General features: G+C 40.5%; 1 protein-coding gene across 7 annotated transcripts in view; it reads right to left on the bottom strand.

Annotated features, from left to right (window-relative positions):
• Window positions 1-12680, bottom strand: part of TASP1 (taspase, threonine aspartase, 1) — a 231256-nt gene that overhangs the window by 44792 nt on the left and 173784 nt on the right. For 5 of the 7 annotated variants that reach the window (XR_001360978.1, XR_001360977.1, XM_014535031.1 and 2 more), the window contains one exon: window positions 3464-3574. The exons of the other annotated variants lie outside the window; for them this stretch is intronic. Coding sequence is in view for 3 of the 5 variants with exons in the window: in XM_014535031.1 (XP_014390517.1) it covers window positions 3464-3574 (111 nt within the window). In the remaining 2 variants the exon portion in view is untranslated. The remainder of the gene's footprint in view (window positions 1-3463; window positions 3575-12680) is intronic. 7 annotated transcript variants of the gene reach the window in all.

The following is a 12680-nucleotide window of genomic DNA, read 5'->3' on the forward strand; positions in this document are numbered from 1 at the left end:
GGGCTACAGCTACCCCGAGGCTGTATCTTCTCCCCATCCAGTCAGCCTCCCCATCCCCCCCCCAGGGGTGCGGGGGCTGGGGTAGGGTGTCTATCCCATCCCCCTGGGGATGCGGGGGCTGGGGTAGGGTGTCCGTGCAGGGGGATCGGAAGAGCTCCCCATGGCCGCTTCCTCTTCCTTCTTTGCAGTCCAGGCTCCTGTCAGGAGCTCTCCTCAGAACTCCAGGAACTTGGCTCCAGCTGCCAGCCCCCACTGCTGCGCACGCATATATGCAAATTGGTTGTTATGGGGACACCATAATGGCAATTAGCATATTACCTCTTTATATGTATAGATAAATGAGAAGTCATGGTCCAAACATGAAGCAAATGAAGTTGTGGCCTGATTTGGGGCAACTGATAGGGTGCCACACAGGAGTATCCACCTGAGCTTCACATTTCAAATATTCTCCTTTTGCAGGCAGAGGTTTATGACAGACACTTCCCTTATAGGTATAATCTTCCACTATCAGGATCTGCAGTGAATACTATTTATACAATCTTGATACTGTCAATGCTGATTACTAATTGGCACTGTTTGGAATCAACCTCTAATCAAAGATAAGTAGAGACAAGTATAGCTACAGAACAGAATGTAAATGTTAATAACCATGACAATAATGGTATGGTTGCTAGAGGTTAGGTAGGGTTGGGAGTGAGAGAAGGAGGAAAAAGGAAAGGAGCACATGAACTTTCCTATTCTTACATAGTTTAAGGGTAAGGGATAGTTGATTATATAAAGTTGATGAATCAAGAAATAGTGTGTTAAAGTAGCAATAAAATTAAAAAACATAATTTCAAGCTAGAGTAGAATTCTAACAAAAGTCAGGAGGAAAGGGGAGTGGAACTGGTGTGAGTTGTGTTAATTCCCCCCCCCCCCCCCAAGAGGCATAAGTTACTGACTAATCCAGAAATAGAAGCATGAATACATCCCATAGAGTGAAGGTGCCTCCCATGAGAATAACCAGATCCAGAGACTGGTGGCTCTGAGAATGGGGCGGCAGAGATGACTTTCTGTCTCCCTTCCTATCCTTCTGTACCATGTTTGCTTTCTTACTACATACTGAATATACATAACTTTTTCAAAGCCAAAAATGTAAACATCCATGTAGTTTGTAGCATCTATGCGTTGATACTAGTATTCACTGGGTTTTAGTAGATAAACCTCACAAATATCAATCCCTCTAGTTCACTTTAACAAATTTCACTTATTTCATAAATTGACATTACATTTCATTCTTCTTAAGACAGAGAAAATTACTAACTTGCTAATAAAAACTATTTAACATAAGCAAAAATTCTATGATTTATCCTTAAATATGCATTTCTATACTATACCACCAAAAATACCTTACAATCTTCAGGATTAACTCTAATGGGCAAGAGTCCAGGCTCAGTAAAGAAGTGACCCTCTGTCCGGATCAGTCCACGAAGCAGTTTTAATAACTGCCCTCCCAACTCCACATACCAAGGGTTATTCTGAGTTCTTTTGGAAGGCCCAGCTACAACCTCTGCATATTCTAAAATCAAACTCCCTACTATCTACTGGGAAAGAGATTCAAAGGATTCAGCAATGATTAATAAGCAAATGGCTAATGTGCCTTAGTTTAACAAAAGGTGGCCATTTATTTATTTACTAGAGGCCCGATGCACAAAATTCATGCAAGAGTAGGTCTTTCTTCCCCCGGCTGCCAGCACTAGCTTCCCTCTGGCACCCAGGACCCAGGCTTCCCTCCAGCCAACGGCAGGCATCAGAGACCTGTGCTTTCCTCGCAGCCCTGGCTTCGTCTGGAAGGTCGTCTGGTCGAATTAGCATATTAAGCTTTTATTATTATAGACTTGTTTTTTTAAAAGGTGGCCATTTAAAAAAAATGTCCCAAAGCCAAATCATTACCAAGTATAATGGGTAGAAAGAGAGATTACCAAAAATATGATGAGGTTGGTGGTCAGAATCCAGGTGGAGAAAAAGGCCTTTTATATAAAAGTACTTTTTTTTTCCTTTGAGGAATGAGGGGAGAGATTCTATGAAAGATCTTTGCGCTTCTATAGAGAAAATACTGTTTACACTCATAAGAAATGCTCAGTCTTCTATTTTATACTCACAGAACCTTAGGGTATGAAGAGACTTGTACTATAACAATCCATAACAATCATACAACATAGATCAGGCACCACCCACACTTTCTATACGGAATTTGATACAAAGGTCTGAACTACCTGTGCATTACCTATACTGCTCATATAAAAAATACTTAGAGAAGAATGGATAAATACAGACTGGAATATCCATACAACGAAATACTATACAACAATGGAAATAAACAAACTAATGACATGTCTAATAAGATGGATGAATCTAATAGGCTTAAGGTTGACTGAACACATCAGACACAAATAGTACACATCCAATGCTTCCATTTATATAAAATATAAAACCAAGCAAAACTAATCATGGTGTTAGAAGTCAGCATAGTGGTTAACTTTGGAGGGGATAGAGACTGGGAGGGATTACAAGGGGTGTTCTGGAGCTGTAGTTAAGTTCTATTTTTTATATGGGTACTGCTTACATAGGTGGGTTCACTTTGCAATAATTTGTCAATTAGTTGCAGCTATGATTTGTGCACTTTTCTGCATGTATGTATACTTCAATTTAAAAGTCAATAAAAAAAATAACATACATGGCTCCCTGCTAGTTTATGTGGTACCTTTATGCAGATTTTTAAAAATACCCCCTCTGGGTGAATGAATTAGAAAAAGACACCCCATGGGAGAGGTAGCCTACAAGTTTGGGCCATGGCAAGTGGAGGACAGGCTGGGTTTTATCCCCACTGATGCATTTGGCTAGACACAAAAGCACACATCTGGATGAACATCTGCAAATCTGAAAAACACTCATTTGGTCCGTCCTCACCACAGCTTTATGAGAGGACATGGCAGATGTCCTTATTTTACAGATGTGAAGTGACAAAGAGCAGTAAGACTGATGCATGAAGGTGTCGCAGCTAATAAGGGATGGAGTCAGGATGGATTTCTAGGCCAGTAGTTCTTCACATGGTTCTGATTCCTTTTCGGGAGGGAGGACAGGAAGGAACTCTATGTTACTGTGTATATTGTTATGGGTCATCTCAAATGTTTTGTAGAATAAGGCTGGGGATAAATACATGGTCCCATATTCTTAATATTGAGCTTTTGTGAAGATCCTTGGTTCTAAGCCCATTTGAAAACTATTCTCTACGCACAGACTCAGAAGTAAACATTCATCTTTTGGATGTTTATCTATGCAAAAAGATCAGGAGACTAGAGAACATTACATGTCAACAGAGCATCCTGGCTCTCCCACAGCTTATTGACTTAAGGATATAAATCTTTCCATGTCTTGAAAATATGAAAGAAAGACACACACATACTGTTTATGTCCAGCTTACCTAGAAGTGTCTGCTTATTTTGGGAGGAGTCAGGCTCTGCAGAACATCTGCAAGATCGAAGAACAATCACTCCTCCAAGCACACCGTCTTCACTGGCCAGGAAAGGTGAACCTAGGCAGAAATGACTAGTGATCACTTCTCAGTCAATTTTACTATTTTCATTTGATTACTACAACAAAAATGTGCTATGAATAAGATCTTGAACGATGCCCGTTTCCTGACAATCACCATTGTTCCTGCCTTGTATAGGCTTGATAGCAAAGGCAGGCCGATGCCTGAACAGGGGTCATTTGGCAAAGACGGTGCCAGATGCTGCCAAGAAGACTTGAGTGGGGGTGGAGTGTGCATTACTGTATTCAGAATGGAACTGGAAACACTACCAGATTAAAGGACCAAACACAAATACAGGGGGGGAAAAATGCTCAGCAACTCCCTTTGATCAGCTCTTAGGGATCACTTCCCAGGCTCTCCCTGCTGTCAGGGGCATGCCACCAAAAGCTTTGATTTAGTACCTTAAATTCAATTTTAAACAATAAGCCACAAATTTTATTACAAACATGTTAAAACATTCCCGAAGGTTTACACAAATAAGGGTGAAACTACATTTCTATGAGAGTCCAGTGGTTGGAAATGACTGGCCTCTGGGATCTCACACTGAGCCGCTGTGAGCATTTCAAGAACACGGCATTTTAGGACCCCTCTGGCCTCCTCTCCAAGGACATCTTCTTCAAACATGTGAACCCAAGTGCTATCAAATAAATTAGTAAAAATAAAAGCCAACCAAACTGGATTTGGGGGGAACTCTGGTTAAACTTAGTAGCTTAAACACATGCGTTTATCTCCACTCTTTCCTCATATCCCAGTAAGCTGAGGGGAAAGGAAGAAAAAAGGTAAGGCCCAATAAGGACAGAGAAAAAGACAGACAAGAAAAAAAAAATGACCTTTTAGAAAATGGAAAGAAAACGGGCAAAGGAGACATATGAAAGCTGAGACGTAAGCTTCCAAGGAGTTGGGTGGGTGGGTGGAGGAGAGGTTGGTTGGAGTGAGGGGACATCTATAGGAAATCACCCAGTTTTGTCATAAAACCCAAGAGCACCAGAAGTTGGAGGCTTCAAGTTCTTCTGAAGGCAGGAGTACAGGATGCGTTATAATGAAGATGGTTGGTTGTGTCCAAAGAATCCTGGGTTCCTTATAACTGGTCCGAGTTCAAATGTCTCTACCTCTTCCCTCTCCAATGACTCAGCACTCCAAGCTATGGCAAATACTGCCTCTGCCCCTTGCTTCCTCTGAAAAACCTCTCAGTGCACCCTGTACTGCACATACTGCAGCAGGCTCCGGTCTGGCCTCCCTGCTCCACTCATTCAAATCTCTAACTTTATTAATTCAATACATATGCACTGTGTGCAAGACCTTTTCTAAGTATTGGCGATACAGCAGTGAACAAAACGAAATCCCTGCTCACAATAAACTCAAGTCAATAAAGAAACCCATTTAGACAGTAGTAAGTGTGCTATGAAGAAAATGAGTCCCAGTAAATGACAGAGGGTGTGTCTGGGGCAGGGACTACTGTACATCAAGGGGCATCTTTTGGTAAGGAGCTAATAGTCATGTGAAGGTCTGGGGAAAGAGCATTCTAGGCAGGTCAACCAAGCAAATGCACAGACTCTGAGCTGGGAAGGAGCTTGGGTTCAGAAAATACAGAGGAGGCCAGAGTGGCAAGAGCCAAGTGAGAGAGGGGAAGAGACGTTAAACCATGTGTTCAGAGAGTGGCAGGGTCCGGCCATGTAGGGTTACACTAGGAGTTTGGATTTTACTCCAAGAGTGATGAAAAGATGATGCAGGGCTTTAACCAGGACAATGGCAGTTTTTACTTGCACTGGACTGGTTGGCAGGGCAAGAGTGAAAGCAGCAAGCCACCAAAGAAGCTGCCATGGCAACCCAGCTGACAGATGACAGGGACTTGGGTGAGCCTAGTGGCAGTGGAGCAGAGTGGTAAGCCCACGATTTATTCTGTAAGTAAAACCAATAGGGCTGTTTATATGAGGGGCATGGGAAACAGAGATATCAAAGTTTACTCTAATAAGAAATATGTGCCCAAGCTATGATCACATCACTAAACCATTCAAAAACCATCAATGGCTCCCAACTGCCCAAAGAATGCTGTTCAAACTCCTTACCCTGGCCTAGCCCTTCTCCCCCTTCCCAACCTTCTCTCCCTATTTATTTTTACACATGATATGCTCCAGCCAAACTGGACTCCTTGTATCTCATTTCCCCAAGGTCTCTGTTTATGAACTGTCCTTCCAGGCTCCTGTTCTTCCTATTAACTGAATCTGTTCTTCATCTCACTGCCTTTATACAGACCCAAGGTCTGTGGGGTGAGGATATCTGATTCACCTTTCAAACCCTCTTAGTGACTAACAAATGCTTTCACTCATGCACTACCTTCCCCATCCCCAACCTCCTCAAAACAAACACACTCACGCACTCCTGACTTGTGTGGTGTGTGGCATGAGGACGATAAGTCAGTATGTGAGTGCTCTGAAGGGGATGGGGTCCCAGGTCACCAGGGAAGCTCAATATCAGGGTTCCGCATCCTTGGTATCAATTCATTTGATAATTTAATGAAATAAGGATTAATGATATCTAAAGATTCCAAATTTTTCATGGGAAGTACTCAGATTTCATATTATCACTGTGATATTTAAAAAAAAAATACTGACTCAGACAGAAGACTTTTTTTTTTTAGTTCCAGGGTCACAATTCTGTTCTTAAGCAAGACATATTTAAAAACAACCCATGCTTCAGCTTCTTTAATTAAAAGACATCTTTCTGGGTTGTTGTGAGGATTGATTTTATATACGTGAACTTTGTAACCTCTAAGGTGCTAAACATTTGGTGGTAGCAATACTGATGGTAGGAAGACAATTTATAGCATTTTGCTGGTTCTCAAAGATTATCATGTTGAACAAAATCTATTAAGGTACCTACCTGGATAACCTTCTACAACAGCTGGAACCAGTGCTCAGCTGACATTCAGCAATTAGGAGGGGTGGTGATAGGGTATCAATTTCCCTGTTAAAATGTTAAATATTCTCTATATAAAAGGAAACGCTATTTCTTATTGTTCCCAGTAAGAAAAGAAAAATTAACATGGAGTGACATGTTGGGCACTGTGGTAGATGCTTTCTGTACCCATACAGAAAACTGGTGTCTGCCCTGGTTGGTGTTTCTCAGCGAACAGAGCATCAGCCTGTGCACCAAAGGTTCATGAGTTCAATTTCCAGACAAGGCCTCAGTAGGGGTGCATATAGGAGGCAATCAATTGATATCTCTCTCTCACATTGATGTTCCTCTCTCTTCCTCTCTTCCTTCCACTCTCTCCAAAAATGAATGGGAAAATATTAATATATATGCAAGGAGTTGCTTAAAATAAGTGAAGAAGATTAAAGAAATAATAATAATTAAGCTTCCTTCACCCTAATAAAATGTCTCAAATAGATTACTTAAGTGCCCCAATCTATAACTGCTCTGAAATGAAATTATAATTACAGATGGTAAGAAACACATTCACTGTGATCAAATGTGTACAATCTGGACATTCATTTAGATTGCAAACTCAGACTATAAACAGATGAGACAACTACTTATTGTATTTTGTGCCATAATCTTTAAGGATGAAGAATTTGAAGAAATGAAAAGGAGAATCACTCTAAGTATTAAAATAAAGAAGTCAATGGGAATATTAATCAATATTCTTTTGATTGCTAGTGAAAGAATTGCAATTAGAATGATTTTAAGTAAAAAGAATGATTGCTGGCTCATAAAAATCCAAGAGAAAAAAATCCAAACTTCTGGAAGGGTAAGGATGTGATGGGTTTCAAGAACAGCCAAAAATAGCTTCCTCTACTAGGGATGCCAATGCCCATCACAGCCCTGAGCTGTATACCTGACATTAATCCACCAGAGAGACTTCCTCTCTTTATCAGATTTACCATTCTTGGGGCCGTCAATCAGACTCAGAAAGACAGGGAACCGGACTGGCCTGGTATTAGTCAGGAATCAAACCTAGAACAATCAATTGTGACCAAGAGGCCATGGGGTGGGGTCACAGACAAACAGACAAATTCTCAGATAGACACAAAACACAAATGGAGACAACACTGGGGTATGGAGCCAGGCAGCCAGGATCCTACTTGAACTTAGACAATCCACTCACCTCTCTGAACCTTGCATTAGTTCCTCATTTGAAAAATTAGGAGACTGGATTAATAGTCCTTGGTGTCTCCACCAGTTCTGAAAGGCATAGACCTAGGGGTACTGCCAGCTTTAGAGATTCATGCCTACCCATAGGCAGCAACCAGCCATTACCCGATGCCAGCAAGCACCTTTTGCGAAACCTAATATAACGCTTCCTCTTCAACATGTGAGAACTTATCAACAGAGTGATTCTGTAGTTGGACGGCAGCTGCTAGTGTTCCATCTTCCAATTACACTGAACAAAGAACCTCTGTCTTTTAAACACATTTCTGGAGATTTCTTTCTTCTTTTTAGTGTCTATATGCCAAATCACTTGAATGTCATTTTCTCTTGGAGGAATTACACATACTGGTACTTTGGGAAAAATAAATATACGGATACACACAGAGACAGATGGTTGGGTGGTCAGGTGAGCAAGAAAATGAACAATGGGGGAATAATGAATGTTTTCTAATGAAAACACATACCACTAACTCCAAAAGAATGATAAAGATTACAAATATTCTTTAAACACAGAAGGAGGATAACAGTTTATACTTCCTGAAAAGACCAAGGACCTCTCCTCTAAAAATGCCTTTGTAAGTTTACATGTCTTTTATAGACATGACGTATGAGCACAATGATGTGAAGATCACATAACACAATGAGAGGAGCCAATCACTAAGTTCAAAGCATTGGCTCATTCATAAAGTGCCACTATATTCATATATTCAGCCCTTGAAGAAAAACCTACAGATTGCTGCCATTATCCTTTTGGACTAGATAAACTTACCTGCATTCTATCATTTCCTGCCCTCACAAAAATCCCAATGGAATGATTATTACTAGATTCATTTGGTAGGTGAGAAACCAAAGGAAGGGAAGAAAGAAGCTGAGGCACGAGGAGGTAAATGACAGGCCTACAGAAACATGAAGAGGAAGGGGGGGCGACTTACTACAAACCCTGAGATGTACACCTGTTCCTCAAAACCCACCTCTACACAGTACCACAGTATGTGCAGTTTTCTGGTAATAAGCATTGTTTTAAACACTATAATTTAACTCTTTAAAGAGGAGAGTTGAGTGAAGCCAATGACCCTTTTGAAATCCCTTATTTACCAAAGTGTGAAAGACAGGAAAAGTTAACTTGTTTCAGGACAGAAATTCCATTCAATTCCATCAAACTATAATCAGAACCTTAACATACTCAGTCAATAAGTCGTGGTCACATTTTTGCAAATGTTTTTCCTGGTTTGTCATATATCTTTTAATTTTTTCCAAGACTTTTTTTTGATAATAGATAAGCTTTTAATGCTTATGTGTCAAATTTATCATTCTTTTTTCCTTAGAGTTTCTGTATTGGAAGTTTTACTGAAAGGCCTTCTGTAATCCAAAATTATGAAATAAGATGTCCATGTTTTTTTAAAAATATATTTTATTGATTTTTCACAGAGAAGAAAGGAGAGGGATAGAGAGTTAGAAACATCGATGAGAGAGAAACATCAATCAGCTGCCTCCTGCACACTCCCTACTGGGGATGTGCCAGCAACCAAGGTACATGCCTTTGGCCGGAATCGAACCTGGGACCTTTCAGTCCGCAGGCTGACGCTCTATCCACTGAGCCAAACTGGTTAGGGCTGTCCATGTTTTTTATTATTACTTTTATAATCTCAGTTTTTATACTTAAAACTTTAGTCCATTAGGAACTACTTTTGGCGTAAGGACTGCAGGGGAGGGCCTACTCTACTACTTTTTTCTTAAATGGTCAGCAAATTGCCTAACATAAATTTGTTGGCAAATTCATCTCTTACCCACTGATGTGAAATTCATTTTTATTACATATTACATTCCCACATGTATTTGCATTTATACCTACATTATCCTGTTCCATTGATGAAACTATTCCCACAGATACCGAATGGCTTTAATTATGATAGCTTGACATTATATTCTATCTGATTGGGCCAGTTTCCTCTCATTATTCATTTTTTTCACAATATTCTTTGTTACTTTCATGTGATTTTTCCATATAATTTTAAAAATAGGCTTGCTTAGTACTCCTGCTTCCCACTCTCACTGGAATTTTCATATGAACATAATTTAATAAAATTGTATTTTGTGTAACAGCCAGGCTGTCCTGGTCAATTTTACCCAGGAAAAACTAAGGATGGAGTCAATTACATTCTTGACACCTCCAAATGCTGGAACCATGTGGATTTTTAGACAAAGAAATGTGATATGGTACCCCTAAAATATAATTTGCAAGCACAGCTCTACATAGTTTAAAAGAATCAAGTATGTATCTTTATAGAAGGTCTTATGAGATGTAGACTTAGTATGAAAAACAACCATTGGCTTTTCCTTTATGGTAAGTTTTTATCTTCTGGTATAGTCACTAGCAATATTTCTATATCGCCTGGCCTGCGGGGCTCAGTATTTGAGTGTCAACCTATGAACCAGGAGGTCGAGGTTCAATTCCAGGCCAGGATCCCAGGATCCCAGGATCCCCAGTAGGGGAAGTGCAGGAGACAGCCAATTGATGATTCTCTCTCACCATCGATGTTTCTATCTCTCCCTCTCTAAAATCATTTTAAAAAATAAAAATAAAAAAATTTCAGGAAGCTTCAGCCTACTCCCCCAGAACAGGACAAAAACAAAACAAAGCAAAACGTGTTTGGATAACAAGTTGTCTGTGAAGTGAAAACACTCTGCGTTGGCAAATTTTTAGGTTAACTGACCAATCATATGAAAGTGTCTGAAACATGAAAAAAGCTTTTGTGGGTGGAGAAAGTTATTGCACATTGAATCTTAGATTCCATTTGTGCTAAATATCTTATGGTATTTATAATATGGTCCAAAGCACCAATGTTCATGAGTAATGCCATTTGCTTCAGGAGAATGAGGCTGGAATTTTTTTAGCTAAACGTGGTAAACAAAGTCAGTATGATTAAATAATGCAGATAAGCCCCTGGGAGAGCACCGGCTGTCTCTACCAATCGCTGCACTAAGACCCTCAAAGGACATCAGACCTGAAGCAACATATACACTCATCTATTGCTGCTTATTGTTTTGAGCTGCTCGCTGCTGCTAAATGAGTTTTTCCTTCTATTACTAGACAAGGGACCTGACAGGACTGCCTAGGGCCAGCCGGTAGTGTGTAGGTTCTTGATTTTGTGCAGGAAACACTTCACAACACGAGTCCAGGTGAATTTTAGAGGATGTTTATTAAAGCTGAGATAGTGAAATAAGAAGGGGCCTAGGATAACATGAGAGGGACTAGGTGGGGAAATGAGCCTAGGCTGGGCTGCTTTGGCGCACTAACAAGTCAGAGAAAAGGGAGCCTTGGGGACAGGTTCTGGGGGTTTGCTGGGGACCAAGTGCCACTGCCCATTGCTGCCCTGGTTGCAAACCTAGTGAGATCCCTTAGAGTTTAGGAGATGCATGCCTGTGGGGGAAGGAGAGAGAGAAGGGGAGGGGGAAAGTGCAGGCCAGCTCCTGGAGGGAGAGCAAAGGCAGGGACCTTCTTTTTGAGGATTTTAAAGGCTGAGAGTTTGGGGAGGGGGTTTCTTAGGGGAGGATCTCAATAGAATATTCACCAGTTTTATGCTAACATGCCAAAATGAGATTTATTCCTCAGCTTCATCTGTCTTTGGGTGTGGTTGGCAAATGGCACTAACTGGATTTCTGCTGTCTCCCTGAGTAGGGTGATTTAAGCTATTTACCCTCTGGTTGGGAGAAAAAGTGCAAACCATTTACTTTTTTAAAAAATGTATTGATCGATTGATTTTCAGAGAGAGACAGAGACCAGTATGTTGTTCCACTTATTTGTGCGTTCCCTGGTTGAGTCTTATATGTGCCCTGGCCGGAGATTAACCCCGCAACCTTGGCATATCAGCATGAGGCTCTAACCAACTGAGCCAGGGCTATCATTTACTCTAAGTGTCCTTGGTTTAGGGAAGATAGGATTTACTAGATGGCTGCAAACTGCTGTTTAGCTATCTGTCTCAGTTCCCCTAGTCCACCTGTCAAGGAGTTTTCCTGGCCTCTTACTATCCTGCCTCCCTTCTCCAGTTGTTTCCTGGCATATGCCATCTTGCCTGATGAACAAACTTTTTTCATTTTTCCTCTGTAAGGTCAGATCCTGCTCACTGACTGCGCAGAAGCACACGGCACTGAGGCTCCTAGCATGCTGAGTCAGTTTAAAGTAGCAACTACTTTGCTTTTAAGTAAATAAATCTATCTTATTGTGGCCAACTGGCACCACATAGTCTCTGTTTGGAAAGCCTAATAAAATGATGTGCTATTGTGATACAATAAGAAACATATATTTTGGTCCTACTCCACAGTTCCTGACACAGAGCTCCTAAAACCCTGGTAATTTCCTAAGGGAGCTGTAGAAGCATCTTTTTGTTTGTATGTTTGTTTTGGTATGGTTTTTATTTTTGTTTACTGATTTGCCCTTAAAATTTTTTTATTAAATTTTTTCAATAAATTTAATAAAAATTTATTTTGGTTAATAAAAGTAAATATGTTTCAAGTGTACAATTCAATAACACATCTCTGTATATTGCATTGTGTTTACCACTTAAAATTTGACTGTCTTTACTCTTTACTACCTCCCTGAACCCCCTTTCCTGCTGGTAACCACCATACTGTTGTCTGTGTCTATGAATTTTTCGTTTGTCTTGTTGGTTATTTGTTGCTTTCAGTTTTATATCCCACATAGAAGTGAAAGCATATGGTTCTTGACTTTTTCTGTCTTCTGTTACGATATTTAGTTTTGTTCCCAGTGATAGCAAGTCCCTTTCAACCACACCTGAGTTTATGTAAATGAGGTGACCTTTGGAAAGCCTCCAGGAGGAGGGCTGGTTGCCAAGAAAATCAATCATGTGATTGAGAGGGTAAAAACTTTCAGCCCCTACCTTAGACCCCAGAGGTTGAATTAATCACCAATGGCCAATGATTTAATCAATCATGC

The sequence above is a fragment of the Myotis brandtii genome, unplaced genomic scaffold, assembly GCF_000412655.1.
Source record: "Myotis brandtii unplaced genomic scaffold, ASM41265v1 scaffold137, whole genome shotgun sequence".
Lineage (NCBI taxonomy): Eukaryota > Metazoa > Chordata > Mammalia > Chiroptera > Vespertilionidae > Myotis > Myotis brandtii.